The sequence below is a fragment of the Hemitrygon akajei genome, chromosome 4, assembly GCF_048418815.1.
Source record: "Hemitrygon akajei chromosome 4, sHemAka1.3, whole genome shotgun sequence".
NCBI lineage: Eukaryota > Metazoa > Chordata > Chondrichthyes > Myliobatiformes > Dasyatidae > Hemitrygon > Hemitrygon akajei.
Window position 1 is genome coordinate 158,220,900 of NC_133127.1, and position 23,042 is coordinate 158,243,941.

Sequence of the window (23,042 nt, forward strand, 5' to 3'; positions counted from 1 at the left end):
AGTCAATAAACACCATAATTGAATATCAAGAATCTCAAGGTTCAAGGTTCAAAATAAGTTTATTATCAAAGTAAATATACGTCAATATATACAACCCTGAGATTCATTTTCTTTCAGGCATACTCAATAAATCCATACTAGAATAACAACCATAAAAGAATCAATGAAAGACCACATCAATTTTGTTCAACTGTTGTGCAAAAGACAACTGTGCAAATACAAAAACAAAGAAATAATAATAATAAATAAATATCAAGAACATGAGATGAAGAGTCCTTGAAAGTGTGTCCAAAGTTTGTGGGAAAAGATCAGTGATTCGGCAAGTGAATAACCATTCCTAATGTGCTTCATTGACAGCAAGTTTCACACACACGTTATTAAAACAGAGGCTGAATCTGTTCTGCTAGAAAATGATATTGCAAATGGAAATATTGAGATTTTTCAAATAATCAAACTAAAAATATGCAACAACTGAACACTGCAGAACAGCAAAATGAACAATAAAAATATTCGTCAGCTTTGTTTACTAGACCATACAGCACTGGCATAATAAATACGCCTACAAAGATGATTCAGGGTAGTGTGAATGAACCAGAAATGTATTTTGCTGAGAAACAGGTCCAAATTCCACCTCACGTACAGGGATCGGTTAGCATTGTTCATCCCCCATGCTTTATCACTTCTGGCACAATGAGTTGGGGGCAAATGCCACAGAATATACCATTTATTTATGAGGAACCTGTTAGCTGCTTAGAAAATAATTTAAAGAACAAACTAATTTTGCATTTCTGAGAAAATCCAAATAACTTGGCAGGATCAGCAAGAATGATTACTCCGTAAGCAGTGTTCTTAACTATGCCAAAGGATGCTCAAATAGAGCCCATTGGTATGGAGTTGGATTATGAAAAAAATGAGAAACTGTCTTGAATGCAGTATCAGAGAGAGTAAACTCCTGTGCAGCCAGCATTCATCCTCAAATGTTGAGAGACCAACAGAGGTGCTCAATTCACCATCACTTAAATGGATTCCTTCTCAGTGAATTGAAACTGTTATCCCCAATAACTTGCCATTCATAACTGTAGAACAGGGTTTCCCAGCCCAGGGTCTACAGACCACATGCTTAATGGTATTAGACCATGGCATAAAAGAGGGTTGAGAATTCTTACAGTAAAACATGAAAAAAAATACTGAATATGTGAAGAGAAAAATCACAAGCAATATATTAGATGTTGAGTGCTCTTTAGATAATATTGTTCACACACCATGGCAGTCTCATCTAAAGTCACAGTGTCATGCATATTCTGTTATTGTTCCATCTGAATTGAAGTGAGCAGCACTGTGATGGTGCTACAGAGCGGCTACTTCAAGCTCATCTGCGGAAACAACTTAATTTCTACATTTAATGTCTCTTTTTTTCCTTTTTGAAGGTGGGTGGGGTTCTGATGAAGACCCTTTCCTTCAGTTGCACTCAAACTTCAGTCTATTATGGCAATAGTTCCTGTTCCATACATATATACATTTCTAAATTTCCACAATACACATTTCTGGTTCATTCACACTATCCTGAATCAACCTTGTAGGCATATTTATGCCAGTGGTATATGGTCTAGTAAACGGAGCTGACAAATAGGAACATAAGAAGATGTTGGAGTTCAATATGAAGAAGAAGCTAATCAATCATAAATCTGTCCAAAATGCTGTTGACAAGTATTTAATTAATTTTATGGAATCTTATGAAATTTTATGGAATTTTACAGAATAAGGTAGATGAACTTGCAGCACAGTTGCAGATGGCAGGCATGATGCTGTACGTATCACAGACTCATGGCTGAAAGACTATAGCTGGGAGCTCAATGCCCAAGGATACACATTGTATTGAAAGGACAGGCAGGAAAGCAGAGGGGGAGGCGTTGCTCCATTGGTAAAAAATGTAATCAAATCATTAGAAAGAGGTGACATAGGGGTTGGAAGGCATTTCCTGATCAGTCAAGGCAACAAAGGATATGGCAAGAAGGCAGGTGTATGGGGGTGAGTGGGATCCAGATTCAGCCATGATGGAATAGCAAAGCAGACTCGATGAGCTGAATGGCCTAATTCTGCTCCTATATCATGGTCTTGTGGTCTTATTGTGGATAGAGCTAAGGAACTGCAAGGGTAAAAAGACCCTGATGGGAGTTGTATACAGACCTCCAAACAGTTGTAAGGATGTGGCCTACAAATTACAACCAGAGACAGAAAATGCCTGCAAAAAGGGCAATGTTACAATAGTCATGGGGGACTTCAATATACAGGTAGATTGGGAAAATCAAGGTGGTGCTGGATTCCAGGAGGGGGAATTTCTAGAGTGTCTACAAGATGGGTTTTTACAGCAACTCGTGGTTGAGCCTACTAGGGAATTGGCTATTCTGGATTGGATGTTGTGCAATGAACTAGAATTGATTAGAGAGCTTAAGGTAAAAGTACCTTCGGGGAAAGTGATTATAATATGACCAAATTCACTGTGGAAAACACTAGGGATATGGTGGAAGTTCTAGGTGTCAGGGGGCATTGTAAGGTCTGAAGATAGATTACTCACCTGGACCAGAATGTATATACCCTAGAGTTCTGAAAGAGGTGGCTGAAGAGATTGCGGAGGCATTAGTTTCAAGAATCACTAGATTTTGGAATGGTTCCAGAATACTGGAAAATTTTAAATGTCATTCCACTCTTTAAAAATGGAGAGAGGCAGAAGAAAGGAAACTATAAGCCAGTTAGTCTGACTTTAGTGGTTGGGAAGAAATTAGAGTTGATTATTAAGGATGAGGTCTCAGGATACTTGGAGGCACATGATAAAATGGGCCGTAGTCAGCATGGTTTCATCAAGGGAAAATCTTGCCTGACAAATCTGATGGAATTTTTTGAAGAAATAAAAAGCAGGATAGAGAATCTGTTGGCATTGTGAACTTGGAGCTTTAGAAAGCCTTTGATAAGGTGTCACACATGAAGCTGCTCAACAAGCTACAAGTCCATGGTATTACAGGAAAGATTCTAGCATGGAAAAACCAGTGGCTGATTGGCAGGAGGCTAAGAGTGGGTTGGCTGCCAGTGACTAGTAGTGTTTCACAGAAGTCTGTGTTGGGTCTAATATCAATGACTTGGACGACGGATTTGATGGGCTTGTTGCATAGTTTGCAGACAATATGAAGATATGTGGAGGGGCAGGTAGTTTTGAAAACATAGGCTAAAGAAAGACTTAGACAGATTTGGAGAATGGGCAAAGAAATGGTAGATGGAATACAGTGTTGGGAAGTGTATGGTCATGCACTTTGGTAGAAGAAATGAAAGGGTAGGCTACTTTCTAAATGGAGAGAAAATACAAAAATCTAAGGCACAAAGGCACTTGGGAGTTCTTGTGCAGATTTCCCTAAAGGTTAACTTGCAGGTTGAGTTTGTGGTGAGGAAGGCAAATGCAATGTTGGCATTCATTTCAAAAGGGCTAGAATATAAAAACAAGGATGTAATGTTGAGACTTTATAAAGCACTGGTGAGGTCTCACTTGGAGTATTGTCAGCAGTTTTGGCCTTATCTTAGAAAGGATGTGCTGAAACTGGAGAGGGTTCAAAAGAGGTTCAGGAAAATGATTCCAAGATTGAATGGCTTGTCCTATGAAGAGCCTCAGATGGCTCTGGGCCTACATTCACTAGAATCCAGAAGAATGAGTGGTGGCCTCATTGAAACCTAATGAGTACTGAAAGGTCTTGATAGAATGGATGTGGAGAGGATGGTTCCTATAGTGGGAGAGTCTTAGACCATAGAACACAGCGTCATTTTAGAACAGAGATGAGGAGGAATTTCTTTAGCCAGAGTGTGGTGAATCTGTGGAATTCTTTGCCATAAGTAACTGTGGAAGTAAAGTCTTTACGTATTTTTAAGGTAGAGGTTGCTAGATTATTGATTGGTCAAGACATGAAGGGATATGGCGAGAAGGCAGGAGATTGGGGCTGAGAGGAAAATTCGATCAGCCATAAGGAATTGGTGGAGCAGGTTCGGTGTGCCAAATGGCCTATTTCTACTCCTATATCTTATGGTCCTATGTTCTTATTCAATTAGAGCTGTCACTGCACCCTCAGAGATCAGAAAAGGAGGAAATATATTAACTAGCAACTTGCATTGTTACAAAAGGACAATACATAATGGGACAAGCACTGAACTGGACAAAATATTTAAAGATAATACAAAGATGTGTTTAATTAATCAATATTGTGATATAAAACTGAACCATTTGCACTGAATCAATTGTATCTGCCTGAAACAAAATGAGTATTATCAAAGCTTCTCACAGCTGGTGAACATCTTTAAGAAAACAAGGCCAAAGTATATCCCAGTTACTGAACAGATTCCAATGGATCACTTGGAAATGAACTTGAAGATAAGCATATTACTCACCTTTTGGATTTCAGAGTTTGTATGAGGAATCAATAGAAATTATGATTCTCAAAGCTCCACCTATCCTTTCAGAAGTCAAAGCAATGAGATCCCAAATAGAGGCTGTATCAATTGAAACAGGTTTTTTTCTTGACAGTGATGTGAGAGGTAAATTAGAATGGCACATAGTTCAAAAGGAACATCAGAGCAATTGTGCCTGATCATTTTATTGTCAGAATTCAATTGAAACATTCATTCCACCTGCTTCAAAGCTAGTTCCACCACGATTAAAACAATGAGTCAATTTCCTTGTATGCACTCAATGTTGAAAAAAAAATAGAATTTAATATAAAGTCCATCAATCAAATAAGGAGACTTCCAAACTTTGTTAAATCATATTCCAGAAATTTTACGGGTTCACCTCCACCAGCAAATATTGTAGAATCCTCAGAAGCTATGACAAGTAAGGAGAACAATAACATTGATATCAGTCTTGTGAAGCCTAAAATCCAGAGAAAATGTTGGCCTCTGTGCAACATAAAAAAAGGAAAATCAAAGGCAAAACAGTAGGGTATTTATTTCTGTTTACCTCAAGGAAAAATATCAAGATAAACCGGATATTTATTTGAAGAAACATTGTCTAGAAGTTCGGATGAACACTCTGCCAGAAATGTTGATGGAGTTCTGCAATATCACCTATCTACCAATATCAAAGAGACATTTCCACAGCTTAGTGTAAGAAGAAATGGATTCAAAAAGACATGACCATTCTATCTACTTTTTTTTGAACAATATATTGTTGATAAATTGCAGCTTAATTTAAAACACAGATTAATCACCTCTTGGGATCTGCAACTTTGTATGATGAATCTTTGGGAACGTTAATTTGTTCAGGACTACTTGTATCTCAACAGTCAATGCAAGTGGAGCTCAAGTAGAGCCTTTACATTCGGAAATTAATTATCCACAGAAATACCTATGCAGCATAAAATACATTTTTCAAATCTATTGCATCAAGTGATGAAGCCAAAATTAATGCATATACTTTTCACTAAACAGGATGTTGTGGATCATTTAAAATTGTTGGATTAGTCTAAATTGTTATTTTTCTTGTTTAACTTTATTTATGCTTGTTTTTATATAATCACTTGTTCCTGTGTAATTAATGTCTCCCTTATAGTCGATTGAGTTATTGTTATTTTCTTGTTGTAAACACCTAATAAACTGCTATACCATAAGCTTTTTTTTTATCTCATTCTTGATTTCCAAAGAGCCTTCTGGATCACAATATCTTCAGATCCAACAAAATTGCCTACTTTGTCTCTCACTGTGACAGGAACATGCTGGTCCAGAATTTCAAACAACTGCTGTTTACAAGATCCCAACATGACATTGGTGGATTTATCTCCAAATAGCCTCTCCCAATCTGCTCACCCCAGTTCCTGCCTAATCCAGTTGTAATTGGGTTTCCTCCAGTTTATCTGGAGTTATCTTAATAACCATTGTTTCTAAAAGGTTCAGCTTCTAAAACTTCGCTTCCCAGCCAGGTTCATTTCTCAGTATAAGGTCTAGCACAACCCTTTCCTAGTTAGACTGTCTACATACTGCTTGAAGAAATCCTCCTGGCTGCATCTAACAAATTCTGTCTTGCCCAAGCCCTTTCCATTGAGGGCCACTCCTTCCCTTACCTTACCCTCAAAACTAGCCATGTGATCACACTGACTTCTGCCATCTCCTCTATGCTCGTGCAGTGACTTCAGCTGGCAGATAGAGGCAATGACCAACTGCTCTATGAGGGGGCAAGAAGAGCACCTAATACCACCAGTTCACTTCAGCTGGTATTAGTGCTCACAAGTTTGAGTTAGTTTGCATGCTGTAATACAATAAATTGCATTCGGCATTGGTTGAGCACTGCCATCATGATAAAAAGCCAAAAGCAGAGACACTTCTTGCATATGCTGCTACATTGGCCATAATCCATCAAAGTAGTGAACACAGCACTTAGGATGTTATGTTGAAGTTCCATACGATGTTGGTGAGGCCGAATTTGAAATGTGCTGTGCAGTTCTCACCATCTACCTACAGGAAAGATATTAAAATGATTTTAAGAGCACAGCAAAAATTTCCAAGGATGTTGCCAGTACTTGAGGACTCGAGTTATAGAGAAAGTTCCCCTCCCACCTCGATATTCTCTCCTTTGCCCTCTTCCATCAGGCAGAAGATACAAAAGCCTGAAAGTATGTACCACCAGGCTCAAGGACAGCTTCTATCTCACTGTTATCGGACTCCTGAATGGACCTCTTGTAGAATTAGACAGATCCTTGGACTCACAATCTTACATGTGATGTCCTTGTACTTTATCATTTACCTGCACTGCACTTCTTCAGTAGCTTTTACACTTTATTCTGCATTGCTAATGTTTTACTTACTCTAGCTCAATGTCTAGTGTAATGGTTTGATCTGTATAAACAGTATACAAGACAACCTTTTCACTGCATCTTGGTACATGTGGCATTAATAAACCAAAGCAACACACACAAAAATGCCGGAGGAACTCAGCAGGTCAGGCAGCATCTATAGAAATGGATAAACAGTCGACATTGCCGGCTGAGACCCTTCATCAGGAATGAACCAATAATACAACAATACCATATCTACAACTATTGTAACAACTACAGTAATGATGACACATGTATACCGAAGTTGCTTTATTGTAGTTGTGATACTTGGTACATCAGCTGACAGAGCTACACTGCTCCAAATTCATGAGCAGTACTATAATCACTCCTCAAAAATACATTTATCGCAGCAGTCTATGCCCAGATTACCTGCTGCTAGTAAATGTCACACCATAGTCTTGCAGTAACAGTTCTGTCAAATATATACACAACAGCAAAATCAATTAAGACAGTATGTACAACACGTGATCATATTCCAAAATGGCACTGAAGTTGCTGATGTGTATCAAAGAACCATTGACAGTTAACTAGCTACACAGTCCTCTGTTTCAAAATTTTGAGTACTGAACACATATTTCTGCATTAAGTCACGATGAATTAATTAATATAGCTGAGATGGCAACATTGTACAGCTCTAACACAAGCATATAAAATTAAGTAAAGTACAAGAAAATAATTATAATGCTGAAAGCCTCGTCTTCAAATAGTGTAGAAAAATTGCATGGGTATTACAAGCGTTCTCATAAACTAGTGAACTGCTGCTGTTATGGAATATTGTGCTTGGTCAGAGATAAGTGTCCAAATATGCCTCAGTTGTATAAGGAAAATAGAGTTTTTAAAAACATAAGTATTTCCTCAAAGGGAATGTAACAATAGGATTAAATCAGTAAGAAAATTCTGCATGAAACAAAAACACAAGAGATTCTGCAGATGCTGGAAATCCAGAGTAACAGACACTTGATGAAAGAACCCAGCAGGTCAGGCAACATCTATGGAGAGGAGAAAACAGCCTATGTTTCGGGCCAAGACCCTTCATCATTCTCAGCCCAAAGCTTCAGCTCTTTATTCCTCTCCATTGATGCTCCCTGACTTGTTGAGTTCCTTCAGCATTTTGTATGCTTTGCATGAAAGAACATAGCATATATGCAGCTCCAAAAGAAGCAGCGAATCAAAATTAGGTGAATGATATCATGGCAGATGCAATTTAATGTGGATATTCATGGCAGATGCAATTTAATGTGGATAAATGTGAGGTTATCCACTTTGGTTGCAAGAACAGGAAAACAGATTATTATCTGAACGGTGGCCGATTAGGAAAAGGGGAGATGCAACGAGACCTGGGTGTCATTGTACACCAGTCATTGAAGGTGGGCATGCAGGTACAGCAGGCGGTGAAAAAGGCAAATGGTATGTTGGCATTCATAGCAAAAGGATTTGAGTACAGGAGCAGGGAGGTTCTACTGCAGTTGTACAAGGCCTTGGTGAGACCGCACCTAGAGTATTGTGTGCAGTTTTGGTCCCCTAATCTGAGGAAAGACATTCTTGCCATAGAGGGAGTACAGAGAAGGTTCACCAGATTGATTCCTGGGATGGCAGGACTTTCATATGAAGAAAGACTGGATCGACTAGGCTTATACTCACTGGAATTTAGAAGATTGAGGGGGGAATCTTATTGAAACGTATAAAATTCTAAAGGGATTGGACAGGCTAGATGCAGGAAGATTGTTTCCAATGTTGGGGAAGTCCAGAACAAGGGGTCACAGTTTAAGGATAAAGGGGAAGCCTTTTAGGACCGAGATGAGGAAAAACTTCTTCACACAGAGAGTGGTGAATCTGTCACAGGAAACAGTTGTGGCCGGTTCATTGGCTATATTTAAGAGGAAGTTAGATATGGCCCTTGTGGCTAAAGGGATCAGGGGATATGGAGAGAAAGCAGGTACAGGGTTCTGAGTTGGATGATCAGCCATGATTATACTGAATGGCGGTGCAGGCTCGAAAGGCCAAATGGCCTACTCCTGCACCTATTTTCTACGTTTCTATGTATATGTCTATTACTTTGACTTCGCTGGGAAAAAAGTGATCTCAAGAAGAAGCTACCTTTATCAAAGAAAAAAAATACAAGTGACCTTTTTTTGCAGAAATGCTGAACAGTACTCAATATTAGTGAAAAGAAACTCCAATTATTGTTTTCAGCTTTCCCCCTTTAAGAAATATATTTAAATCAATGAATCAGGGTGCCAAATAAAATTCCTAATTACTGATTTGTATAGAAAGCTAAAAAGCAGAAACCTGTTATTACATTCAGTATGAACACATTGAAAACAACCAAGTTATCCCATCTCTTCTAGAAAAATGAGAAACATTAAATAAAATACAGGAAATGCATTAAAAATACAAGTGTTCTGCAGATCAGCATCTCTGCCATCTGTTCACTAGAATACAATAATACAAAATCAAAACCAAAAATACATTAAACACACATATTATCTGCACAATGAATAGCAGAAACTGACTGAAAATGTCATGCAAAGTAGTCAAAAATACATCAGTCCATTACACCTCATTGTTGATTCAGTGAACAATGATTTTTGTTATTGTCAGAAAGTACTCAAATATCTTAAACAAAAATATTGCACAATAATGTATATATAAAATGATTTTTTGTTTTATTATACAATTAAATAGAACCTTCAGGTTTCAAACCTGTGATAGTTTGCAAACATTTCATTTATTCTGTAAAACTATGGTGTGATATATATATATATATATTTATATATATATTTGTAGTCCAATGTTTAGACCCAGTCTGTGTTTTGTGAATGCTCATCGAATGTGTCAAGATTTCAACTGTGTAGGATGTGTATTTCAAGATTTCTACTGTATATATACTTGGCAAAAGATATTTACTTAATAACAGCCATTGGTACTTCAATTGCAAGCATTGAGAAAAAAAAATTAAATCTTAACCCCCTCCTTTCCCCACAAAGGAGATAGGTTATATAACTTCTTGGATTCATCTAGTGCAAGTTACTATAATCTGTTGCATGTACTTAAGGCATTAAAATTATGGAAAGTAAGTCTGCCCATATTTCTATCGGAACAGTAGCTCAATTCCAGCAGCTATATAAAGTTCAGCTTTACCCTGGTCTGCACTGCTCCAGCTGATGAAGATGCATGAAGAGATCACAGGGTTTCAGCACTGAGACACAAAAAGGCTTACTTTGATCATGCTTAGCCAATGCATTGAGACAAATTTAATGTCAAATTTGGAGTTAAAGTGGGACTACCATCTTTTATGAAAAACCTCTCTCTCAAAGCAAAACCGTTACTTGAAAGGAATGCCTTCAAATCATATTGGTGTGTATATACAGGTTTCCATATTATCCAAAAAGTGCAAAGGAAACTTTGAAGGGGTTTAATCACTAAAGTGTTTATGAGTGTGAGCAGTTGCCAATGGCAGGATAATAATCAAATTGATAAATGGACTGAATATGAAATGACTTCATACAAAAAATTATTCAGTATATTACGTATGGCTTCAGGGTGAACATGTTGGTCTTAATGAAAGTTTTGAATATTATGCGGTGCTTTGAACTAATTATGACACTCATTTGGAGGATAGCTTGCTGGACAACTAATTAATTTTAATTCTTTACAAAGAATTCTTTGCATATTCTTGAAGCATTTTATATATAGAGCTTGTAGATGGCAAACTGGTTATGATCTGGTGCCTAAGTAAAAGTGTTTTTGGCCATTTAGAAAGGACAATTGGCTCAGAATCATTGCAACATGTGTTGTGCTATGTTTTCAGTTTTAATTCATGAAACAAAGTTAATTTAACAAGACTACATGAACATTTCATGAGAGCTAAGTTATCCTTGATTCATCCTAGATGATAAAATGCTTCTGTTTGTGTTAAAGTTATTTGAACTGTTGTCTTGATTAATGCCTATGTGTTTCCTAACCTTACTAATTGTAACCTTACAGTTTTTGTTGAATGAAGTTTTCAAGTTTTATGATGATCCGTGCAGTGCATTCCATCACTCTCATTGCAACATCCGTAGTGAATTTATCGTTTGGAATTAGAGGAAAGGGGAGGAGATCTGGATACCGGGTTCTCAATCCATCCACACCATATGCTTCCAGGGTATTTACATCTGCTGCAAGTCCTGCCAGACTTTGGCTGTACTCTTCCACTTTATGTGCAAGCGCAGCGGGTTTGACATCTTTGTCAGACTTTCCCTTAACTGCATATTCAGCTGATATCAAAGCAAGCTTTGCTGCCAAGTAGCACTTGAAACATACCCACTCATTAGCATTTTTGTGCAGGTCATTTCTAGCTGCAGAGAAGTTTGCTCGGGCTTGCCTGAGCCATCTTCGTGCCTCAATGGGGTTGCCCACAGTTTTGAAGGTTGGGGGCACAAAAAACCGCGAAGAATGAGACGAACCTGAAGCTGAAGCAAATCTGGCTTTAAAATGCTGCCTGTCAGATTTATGGCTGGTTGCTTCCTGATTCCAGGATGTGTAAAATCTCTGAAATGAAAACTTTTCTGATTGGAAGCGAGCAGATGAAGAAGAGTAGGTTCTTCTTGAAGCTCGGTCAGTACTGAAATCAGAACCTCCTATCCCTTGCTTTTCTAGCCTATTGATTTCATTCTGTACATGCTTGAAGACTTCAGTTGCTATTTCCAGATTATCTGCGTTTTTATCAGGATGCCACTTGAGGTATAACCGTCGTATTATCTTTTTCCTTTCTGGCTCAGGAAGTCTCCAAGCCTGCTCCAGTACCAAGGTGACCTCTCGGAGAATTTCAGGCAGGGCATGTAGCTTAATCTTCTTTGGAGACTGGTGCTTTGAAGTTGATGCTCGATGGCTTTCCCTTCCAGGAAAATGGGGAGGAATCGGCCTGAGGCCTGGAGAAAGGCATTCCGTGGGGCTTGTAGGAGTGGTGGGTGTACTGTCTCTCCCTTGGGAACTTTCATCGGGTCTTGAAAACTTGTACAGATCTAGAGAACTTACAATTTTGTACTCACTGTAGCCGATGTCAATCTGAAAATACTTCCCCAAAAAGCTGGAATGGTCAGCTCCTTCACGTTCTACTTCTTGAACAATGATGGCATAAGTGTACGTTGGCTGGTATGATCCATATATATCACCACCTTCAGCATCGACAAGGTACCCAACATATTCGCCTGGGTAGAATACATTCAAGGGATCCATGAGGAGTAAGTAATGGATTTCAGCTGGTATAGGTGTGCCTGGTAAAGGCAGTTCAAGTTTTGAACGTCCAGTAGTAGAATCATACTTCACACCTAAGTTGTCCAGCTTTTCATTGATTCTGTAGATGTCATTGCAGCCAAGCATGGCTATTAGATAGGAAGTATCCAAAATCAAGTTGTCAGTGGCGGTTTTAAGGGTCATTGCCAGGGCCAAAAGGAAATTAATGTCCTTGCCCTCTGCATGTTGGATATACAAGTGTATCACTGCATTTCCATATCTCTTCAGGAATGCCAACGTTTCACTTTTACTATGAGGGATGATACTACACCCTTTTATTCGAAGGCTTGTCTGCAGTTTCTCAAAGCAGGAAACTTTTAGACCTTCACGCAAGGCCTTGCAAAGTCGACTGGCTTTTTCTTCATTTGCCAAATAGGCATTGTCATTTTCATGCTTCATAATCCGGATAAGGCCTGTGATGAACTGTTCCGAGGAAAGCAGCAACTGAAGACGACCCTGTAGTGAACAAAGTGCCCCAAACTGACATATTTTAGGTGTTTCTTCATCCAAGATCTCTTCCAAGATTCCACTGAGTAACCTTGGCCTAAGTTTTGAAGGGAGCAGCATGATTAACTTTGTATGAAATGAATGGTCTTTTCCCAAATAACACTGGCTGAGATCCACTAGCATTAGCATTCCCACATTCCCCTGCATTCGACTTTTATAATGTGGTGCATCATCAAAAACCAACGTGTTTGACTTTGTTAATCTCCCATCATGACTTGGGAGGTAAAGACCTATCTCACGAAGACTTTCAAAGTCAATTCTGACCTTTACCGGCTCATTTTGAAGACTCTTAAAAAGTCCGGACACAGCCCTTTTCACAGTTCGCATTTCATTTGGTTCCAGTTGCTTCCCTTCTGATATTTTAAATATACGCCCTAGTACCTCGACGTACTGCTTTGTCGAAGTGCTATCTTCTGTGCCCAGAAGTTTAAACAACTGGTGGAAGCTGCCAAGTTCCAAAGGCAGTTTGTACAGGTAAGGTTTAAAATCAGACTCATTTTCAAGATTTATGACAACCTCTTCAGGTTTAAGTAGCTTCCGGCCGTCTTCGACCATAACAAAGGCAACACCCCGGAGATGGGAGCGGAAATCTTTCTTTTCTGCATTCAGAAATTCATAAGTACTCTGCAACACTTTGACTCTTGTTTTAATCATATCATCTTCTGGAGATGGAATGTTGCAGATGTTTTTGCAGTTACTAATGACTTTGTCTGGTGGGGGATCCAGACTAACATTTAACATTGCTAGAAGTTCCTCTACCTGCTGCTGTTTATCAAGTTTGCTATCTTTCTGCTCCTTAATACTCAAAGGTGTTGCCTTTTCTGGAAGAACTGGGCATGATGTCCACAATAATTGCATAACGTCAGCCTGCTTGAATTTGGGATTGACTTGAGCTCCACTGAAACATATTAAAGAGAGAGTCCCATTTAGTTCCTTATACTGAGGATGAAGTTTCAGGAGTTCTGCTGCAGCGCGTTCTGGGTAGATGAATGGAATCAATGAAAGATCTTTAAGAAAGGTTCCAGTAAACAGATCAGTCCTCTCTTGAAATATATGATTTAACAGAACGTCAACTTTGTTCTGTATTGTTTCTCTGGACCAATTCTCTGCCTGAGCTCGAACTCCAATGTCCTTAGCAAACTGCAGCAGTTGTTGCTGGGAGACGGTGTAATTCAGTCCAATGTTCCGAAAGAACGTTATCCATGACGTGAGGAATGCAGCACGGTTTTTGGGCTTTTCAACTTGTTCCAGTCGTCGAAAAAAGTCTTGAGAAATGAAAGCATTCTCTGGCAACATTGCTTTAAAAACGTTTTCTGTCCTGTCATAGAAACACTTCGTGGGCTTTAGGCGATTGAATGAATCAGGTATGATGGCAAGGCCTTCAAGTTTATCAAACAATTGCTGTCTGATTGGTGTACCTTCGTCCAGGTTGGAAAGCTTCTTCTTCAGATGCACCAAGTGCTCTATCTTAGCCACAGTAGTCAGATTATCAAACTTTGGCAGCAAGTGCTTCAAATACACCTCAAGATCATCCACGGAAACACAGTTGAGGAAACTATACAAGTCCTTCAATTGAGGATTGTCTGCAAGAAATGCAAAGTTAGAAGACAGTGTCCATCTTTCAATTTCAGCTAGAGGAATGTTTTTTCTTAGAACAAAGCAAGACCCATATTTTAAGATGCTGATATAGGTGCCATTTATGGCCTTGTAACAAGGCAATGATTTCAGAATCTTACCATCTTCCTGAGCTGTCAGTTGATTCAAGTTGGAATTGAAATACATCAGAAGCACATCAAAGTCATTGTCATTCAGATTATTTGTCCTTAGTGTTGATGTTCGGTTCATATAATCGAGAGCCTTCAGAATGCTAGTTGAACTCTCAACATTTGCCAAGTGTAAAACCAACTGTGAGACTAATATGTTCTCTTTAGAGCAAGTTTTATTCAATGCAAATTGAATACAGCCAGCTTTCATCAGCGTACTGAAAACCTTTTCATTTTGGCCAGTTGGGAAGATTGAAACATTCATTAAACTAAGTGGTACTAGAACATCACATTCTGGTACCAGCATTTTGTTGCTGGAAATAGTAAATTTTATACCAGGCAACAAAGCCCAATCTTTCAATATCTCAACAATCATTTCAAATGTTGGCCCAATCTCGGCTTCACCTTCCTTCACAGAAATTGCATCACTGATGAAATGCCAGAAGCTTTTCAACCACGATTCGCTTACAAAACTTTCTTTCCATTTCACAACATATCTCGTTCTGTAATCTCTGGGAAGCACAAATGAGAGCAGCTCGGCAAAGCTGCTTATATCAAAAGCTTTTGCAACACCGCAGTTGAGCAAGATATTATTGTACTTCATATAAAGTGTGTTCATGAATAGCTCTTTACGGGATGGGATCAACTCATGGTAGGTTGTCAGAAACTTTGGACGCTTAGCATCAAAAGCCTGCACAACATTGTCCAGAGTAATGAGAAGAGGAAGCCCTTCCACCCTAATCTCATTCTCTTCGGAATCTTTGAAGCAGTAGTCAACCAGAAGTTTCAAATTGTGAAAGAGCTTTAGTGCGGTCTGATGTAGTCGACAGGGCAACTTTCCAAGGTGGCAGCTTGAATCTGGAGACGTAAACGTGTGCAAGAACTCTCGGACATCAGCAGGTGTTACATAGTGGACTGGAATCCCAGCTTCCTGAAAACAGAGGTAAATGTTGGAAGTCTCATCTGAGCTGTACACCAAGTTGAATCCTATATCAAGTAATAAATTTCTGAGCCTGTAAACGTTTTCAGCAATCGTCTTTCGCACTGCAATGTTGTATTCCGTACTTTTCATGTGCTGCAGCTCATCCTGAAGCAAATTATCAAAGAATGACCGGTTTCTATTAGCTGTGGATGTATTCACCCAGCTAATAAAAATTGCAGGGTGCAGTTCTCCACTGTCTGCATTTGGTATCCTGACTACTGGAAGAAGACGCTTGAGATCGTCATGAAGACAACAATATACGGATCTCACAAGGCAATGCCAATCTGGCTGTATGTCCTGCTTGTTGGTTGCAAAGAATGTCAGAAATTTTTTTAAAGAATCCTTCATAACATGAATGGGTGTGTTTTGCAAGACCGTTATTGTTGGGTCAGAACCAAGAAAGTAACGCTTCCGTACCTGTACCAGTAGTTCCACGTAGGCAGGAGCGATTAACGTAGTCATGAGGTTATTGTTCCAGTCACTGCGTACCCCAACTCCATTGTCATCCCGCCATAAATTCCTCCTTGCTGAATCCAAAGCAAAGTGTCCATTTACGTGGACAGGTAAACCTGTTTCTAGTGACAAAGGCAGAAAGCAGAAAGCTCTGTGAGGCTTTTTGTAATTATGACTAATACAGGCAGCAACCCCTCCTCGAGGGAAAAGCGTGATGTCTTCATTTTTATGAGCTGAAATAACAGACTTTGAAACTTTCTCCATGTTTGAGAAACCTGATCTGTTGCAGACCAGCCATGTTGTAAGGTTGCCTTCAGAATCTTCAATGTCCATAGCATAAGTAATCTGTTGAACTGGTATCTGGCTGAGCTGTTTCCTTTTATTTACACTATCAAGCACAGAGGCATGGAATTGCTTCCGTTTCAGCCTGTCGGCATCTGTGATTTTGGCTTTCACTGAGTACAGAACATTCAGTTCCCCGGTTGTCTTTTCAATATCACAAATGGAAATCTTCTCCATGTGATTTAAAAACATTAGGAGCTCAGCTCCATCGCTACGCAATTTGTCCAAAAGATTTTGGACCATCTGATCTGACACTGGGACTTGACAGATTTCAGATATTTTGGCCATCTCCGCATTTCGTATCGGAAACCTAAACATTGTAGCATTTTCCAGTTTGAAGAGGTTACCTAAAAACGGACTCAATACATCATGAAACTGATTTCTGAAGTCTGAATCCAAATCTCTGAACATCCTTCCAGGGCTGACATTGGTAGATCCGGGAGCATACTTAGCATGGGGATCAAAAATACAGAGGACATCGTTGTCAGAAATAAATGCTGGGCAGTCTGTTATGTGATACACAGAATTAAATCCAATGCCATATTGCCCAGTCTTGCCAGGATTTCCTTCCTTTGTTCCTCTTCCCAGGTTCTGGATCCCTCTAATATCATCTTCTGTGAAGGGCTGGTTGTTGTATACGCAAACTGCAGGACCTTGAAGGGGTGCCCACTTCTCATCAAAGATTCGATCTCCTGGATGGTCCCTGGGATCAAATATAAAGTAGACTTCTGTGGCTTTTGCATCATCTGCATTTTGAAGTAACTCCTTTAGCATTTCTTTCTCAGAAGGATATGCATTGAGAATGCTTTTAATCCTACTGGTCAGTTTCTCTTTCTGTCCAAATTCACTGCCAAGGGTACTGAAACAAATATTGGAAGCATAGCGTTCTAGAGCTTTATGACGCTTTGGTAATGCCCCTAGCTTAACAGCCACCTCTCTTGGAATATCAGGATGACAATATTTCACACTCTTATCGCTCACTCTAATCCAAGGACAATCATTGTAGCACAAAGATTTAGCTGGAACAAGAAATCCATCACCATCTGGTAACAAAAGGGTTCCATATTTTCGTTTGCAGTAATCTCGATTTTTCTCCCTAATGAGACCCCAGACTCCTTCACTAATGATTCTTCGGCAAAGCTGAAAATTATTTTCACTTAGTGATTCAGGATCACATTCAGTTTTTAAGATCTGAAGGACTGATGCAAAGTCTTCAACTGTGAATGAGGTTTGAACTCCCAGCTTTTCAAAGAACTCACGGAAATTGTTCCTATATTTGTTCGGGAGCTGGTAAAGGTAGGGAGTTGCATCAAAGTTCAAGTGGAAGGCAACCTTTACTGACTCAACGTAAGTGTTCTCAACCAGAACAAAGGCAAAATTTTCAAGTTCCTCATTGATCTGCACTTTTGCACCTTCATTCTTCATCATGGCTTCATGAAGATATTTGTAACATGCATTTGTTATATTCTCTTGGCATAGAGTAATCCCATCAAAGCCAGTGGCTACTTTCTTCAGCTGCTCTAACACTACAAGAATAGGTGGCTTCTTTAACAACCCCAAAAAATCTTTAACACTTGATGACAGGGTACCACAGCCTTTACTGGGAGGATTTTCATTTAGAATCGGGTGCAGAAGACAAACTATATCCTGGTACTCAAGTGCATACACCTCTTTAGCTGAAAATAGAGTTTCAGGTTGAAAATCATTTCCTTTCCAATGTAATGAGAAACCTGGGGGCTTTTTAAGGAAAGGAAGGAAAGGTACGGACTGAAATTTCACAGCAAAGTCTTTAGCTCTGTGGTCCCGATACTTTAATTTCTCATCAATTATACTGAGTATGATGCTGCTCCGGAGGCAGGCTGCTGCATGATCACTTTCATTTAGTGCTGCCACAGACATCGCTCGTTCCAGTATATCTTCCCAGGATATGTCATCCTTGATCATGCCAAGTTGTACAAGCTTTACTAGACGGACTGGGTTCAGGTAGTCTTGTGTAGTTCCACAAGGGAATCTCCCATCACTAATGTCATAGAGCTTAGCAACTCGACCCTCAGGATGAATGAGTCTTGAAGGAACAGATAACAGTTGCTGTTCCCCTGACGATGGAATACAACAGGTTGTGCGCAGCAGCCCAGAAAGCTCCAACACCTTTTCATCGAGAACGTAAAGCATCAATGGATCACGAAGCTCCTCCTCTATCTCTTCAATATATGGGAAAAATGCCTCTGTAAAAAACTGCTTCTCAGAAAATGTATTTTCCAGTAATATATTCTTACAGCCTGCTTCTTCAAAGCCAGCTCTAACCCAAGGTGGAAGTTCCACGGCACACAGCGGCTGAGGCTCAGCCTTTTTGAGGAACTGCAAGAGAATCCTAAAAGCCAAAGGCCCAACGACTGGTCTACGAAGCAAAGTATCATCCAAGAACCTTATGCTTTTGATGGAAACCCAGGAAGTTCCATCTGAGAAGACCTCTGTCAGCTTGTTTCCTCTCCCTTTGGCTATGTCTTCATAAAGACCTTGCCACACCACAGCAAAGTCATCGTGAACCAAGGTAATATCAGGCCATAGTGTGTAATAGTTGTAATCAACGAGCTCTGCATTAACAGCCATGTCCCGCAACACAGCAAGTGCTTCCAAATATGCCTGAACTATCACATGCCTCATGAAGATGGTGTTCCACCTGCCTTTTGTATCTGTTTTCCAGATTTCTTTCCGATTGGAGGAAACTGCAAAGCAGCCATTGATATGCACTGGTAATCCTGTTTTGATTCTCAAAGGCAGATAACAGAACACTTCCCCGTAAGCACTACCATTTGTCTTGATGCTCCATTTTTTGTCTTCTGTTTCAGATAGCAGAACACCAACAGCACCGCAAGGGACAAGTCCCAATCTCCGTCCACTTTCCTGCAGTGAAAACATCAGTGCTTCTCCAGTATCCATGCATGAACATATTAGCCACGTTGTGGATTCAGTCATTTTTTCAGGGGGTTCTTCTTCACTTCCCTTCCTGCTGTGCGCTACCTTTGCTGAGACATCCAAGAAATCTCCATCGTCTGGAAGTCTGAACAGAGGTGACTGAAGATCAACTATCCTTCGGAATACCTGAAGATATTCATCCACCACTATTTGCACTATGCAGGCACACCGAGGCGCTTCAGAAGGAAGCTGTCTTGTACTGGCAAGTGTTTTCATCAACTTTGCTGCTTCCTTTAAAATGTTCATGGGTGTGGTCACAGCTTTTGATGAACATAAGATTTTCTTGATTGCAATAAGAGTTTGTGCCAAGCTAGGATCAGATTCTTCTGATTTTAAGTATTTTAAGAACATGGTGTTGACATTCTGAGAGAAGAGAATCAGCCTATGGCCACACAGACTGAACTCATCCACAAGAGAATAAATATCAGTGATATTATAGGAAACGTTGCTAATTTCACTGACTAATGCCTCCTCTTCCACTCTGAAGGGAAGTCTGAAAAGAGTTCCCATATAGCAAAAGGGTCTTTCCTTGTCCACTGGCAAATCGCAACCAAAGACATTAACAAATGGCTTGAACTGATTGGGGAACTTTCTTAATCTCTTCTGATGTTTGTTCCAATTGATTTTTATCCCAGGATGTGTTTTATCACGAATATGCTTTCCCAAATGACTAATATTGGGATCAAACATTATCATAAATTCACGGCTCAAAATTATAGGGATATCTGTGATGTGGTAAACAGAGTTAAAACCAAGTCCAAACTTGCCAACTTTGTCAACCTCAGTCCTCTTCAGGGATCCACCAAGCCTGGTTATGTTTACAAAGTCAGCGTCACTGAAGTCAGAGTTGTTGAATGACCAGAGAGCAGGCCCATGACACAGCGCCATGCCTGGGTCCAGGAGGTTTTCCCGGATATCCGAGTTTCTCCGCATGTCAATCAGGAAGCTACACTCAGTTCCCTCAGCATCGTCGGCATTTTGTAAGAGCTCTTTGAAGATATCTGCAACTGACGGATATTCATCTAGAATGTTTCTGATTCGCACAGTGAGGGGCTCTCTTTGTCCAGATTGCTCAAAGCCCAAATTCTCTGGGTTAATGAGCCTCGTACTAAGGCAGGGCACTTGCAATGCCTCAGCCATTTTCATAGGAATGTCCTCATGCACCAAATTAATGGGTTCTAATGAATCATCAAGCAAGTCACTGAGATCATCTACTTTGATGTCGCAGTAGCTACAGTTCTTAATGGGCTCCATTACCAGTTTGCTGGGATCTTTACTGTACTGAATAGGTATTGAAGTATCAACATTAACCGTGATTTGATTGATGTACAGCCACCTTAAGATGTTCAGTACCAGAAGTAAGTTTTGCTTACTTTCTTGCTCACTAATTTCACCATCACTTTTCTGTTTGATAATCTTAATAATATTGAAGATGTGCTCGGTTGTTATTTCTTCCAGTGCACCAAAGAACGTAAACAGTTTGCGATATTTTGCCATTGTTTTTGGTAGGATATATAGGTAAGGCTCCAGATCAAGTTCTTCTATGGGTTTTGTAGCTACCTGTCCGGGTACAGTAAAGACCTTTCCTGTCCAAACCCAGGGAAAGGTCAACGATCTGAACCCTTCTTTATCCTTCTGCAGATGTCCTTGCATAAAGTCATAAATGTCAAGCAAGAAATGCTGAAACTGGTACCATTCATCATTATTGAAATCCTTGGAATTGTGCCAATCCACAACATTCTTCAAGTGCCCTAAAACCCGGTCCAAGCTGGGTTGCGTGGAAAACCCTAGCAATTTTCTAACTGCAGCAGAGATGTTCTCCACAAGAGGCATGGCAGAGCCAACTAATACTGCATCAGATATATCCCGCATTTCACAAGCCTTGTGGAAAGTTAATACATCCCCTTTCCAAGCAAGGGACTGTGGGTAATTCAGAGGACGTTTCTTACAAACTGGAACCCACTTTATTTTTTGTAATGTTGCCTTTGCTTCAGAAGAAAGCAGTAAAGTCTTTTGTCTGTGAAGAATTGTTAGTAATGTCTTGGCTTTCCTGATAACCAGATCCTGCTCAAATTTGCTACTGCCCTGCAGTACTTCAATTCTTTTGGCCACTTGGATGACTTCTTTTTCAGTTAGCTGATCTTCATTCTTCAAACCTATTTGTCTCAGAGCATGTAAAATATCTGGAGTTGAGGTATAGCTCTCTGGTGGAAACAGTGTTTTCTCATCAGCATAAAACAAATTCTGCAATGTTTCTACTTTGGGGTCAAACAACTCTTTAGCTGACAGTAATCTTCCCTGAGAAGTAGAAATAAATTTCAAAGATTTCAGCCATTCTATAAACAAAGCATTTTCATCTTTAAGAAAAGCTAAATTAATGAGAATCCAAGTTACAATATTTGTTACATCCTTACTAGAATAAAAGCCTTTTTCAATGTCCTGCAGTATAATTTTTAGGCAGTCCGTACTTTTTAGTTGTTCAGCTTTCAGCAAGGTAACTAGCCGAATGGATGCTTCATCAGTGCAATGTATTACAGGAATGGACATCCGTATATCTGGCGGAAGCTTTGCAGTATGATGCAAGACTTTACTTCCTTTCAATGCAATAAAACTTTGGCTACTTTTCTCAGAGGATGGTTCAATTTTGTTAAAGATAATTAGTTCCTGAAGAATTTTCTTGTCTCGCTCATTAACTTCTGGCAAACTAGCTAAGAAACACCTAAGTGCAATTTTGTGTGTTGGGGGCAACAACATGACCTGACTGGTAATCTTTTGTGGCAGTGCGTTATCCAGGACCTGCAACAAGGTGCTCGGCAGAGGAGAATGGATGTACTTTTTCATAAGGGGGTGCTGCAAACAGGGGTCTAGCTCTTTAATGGCAACTCCACCAAGCTTTTCAATGACGTCGGCTAGAAACTCGGGGAGCTGCGTTTCATTTTCAGATTCCAAGATTATGGGAGAAGGAGATCGGAGGCGTAAAAGCTTGACCGTGGTCTGGGATTCATCCAAAGGCATCTTAGGGATCAGTGGTAACTCCTCAAACAGGGTCAGGTCTTCAGGGAAGTTATGATACAGATATCTCCATACTGTTGTCAGCCAAGACATCGGGGGGTGCTTTCTCTCTGGGCTTCCTGGTGACCACTGAACCGTCATCTCTCTGCCAGGCCAGCAGGCATTCATCATTTCTTTAATAAGACGTGCAGAACGTTCGGGAGTCAGCAACTGCAGTTGCGTACAGAGTCGACCTGAGTATTAATAGCAGTAAAGAGAGAAAATTAAAAAAAAAGAATGATCCAGCTGAAAAATTTGTGCTAGCTTTACAACTGCAAAAAACTAGCCTAACACGATCAGTTTTACAGTGCAAAAATGGGTGGAAAAAGTCGCTATTGGGACTCCCAAGCACAGTGCATTTATGAGCACTTACTGTTTCAGAGTATCTAGAGTCCCTGCGTAAAGAAATGCTGCCCTCAGACTGGGAGGATTGCTGCCCGCTTCCATTGTTTTAAAGAGCTGTCATTCCTCCATTGGTTCAACATTCTCTTAACCCATTTGTATTGGCAGCTGACTGATTTGCATCTAAACTAGATGGCCCATATAATCAGAATTCCATTATGTTAATTATTCTGTTAACACGCCAGATTCTTTCTCTTTTAATTCTCAGTTGAAACTCCAGAGCCACAGTTTCTCATTCTGACGTACACAACAAATGGTCCAATTTTGACTAGACTAGATTTATGACTTCATCCAGTACATAACTTTGGATATGAATTCTTGGTATTCAGCCTTGTTAAAAAGTTAAAAATATTTGCCCCAGTTCATTAATGTCACTTTCACCAGTGCCCCTTTGAAGTTTTCTCTCTTATTCTACCTGAAGTGAGT

General features: G+C 39.8%; 1 protein-coding gene across 3 annotated transcripts in view; it reads right to left on the minus strand.

The window, feature by feature from the left end:
- Positions 1–7,097: 7,097 nt before the first annotated feature.
- Positions 7,098–23,042, minus strand: part of sacs (sacsin molecular chaperone) — a 121,866-nt gene continuing 105,921 nt past the window's right edge. For all 3 annotated transcript variants that reach the window (XM_073043724.1, XM_073043722.1, XM_073043723.1), the window contains one exon: positions 7,098–22,408. In XM_073043724.1, coding sequence (XP_072899825.1) covers positions 10,845–22,408 — 11,564 coding nt within the window. In that variant the 3' untranslated portion in view covers positions 7,098–10,844. The remainder of the gene's footprint in view (positions 22,409–23,042) is intronic.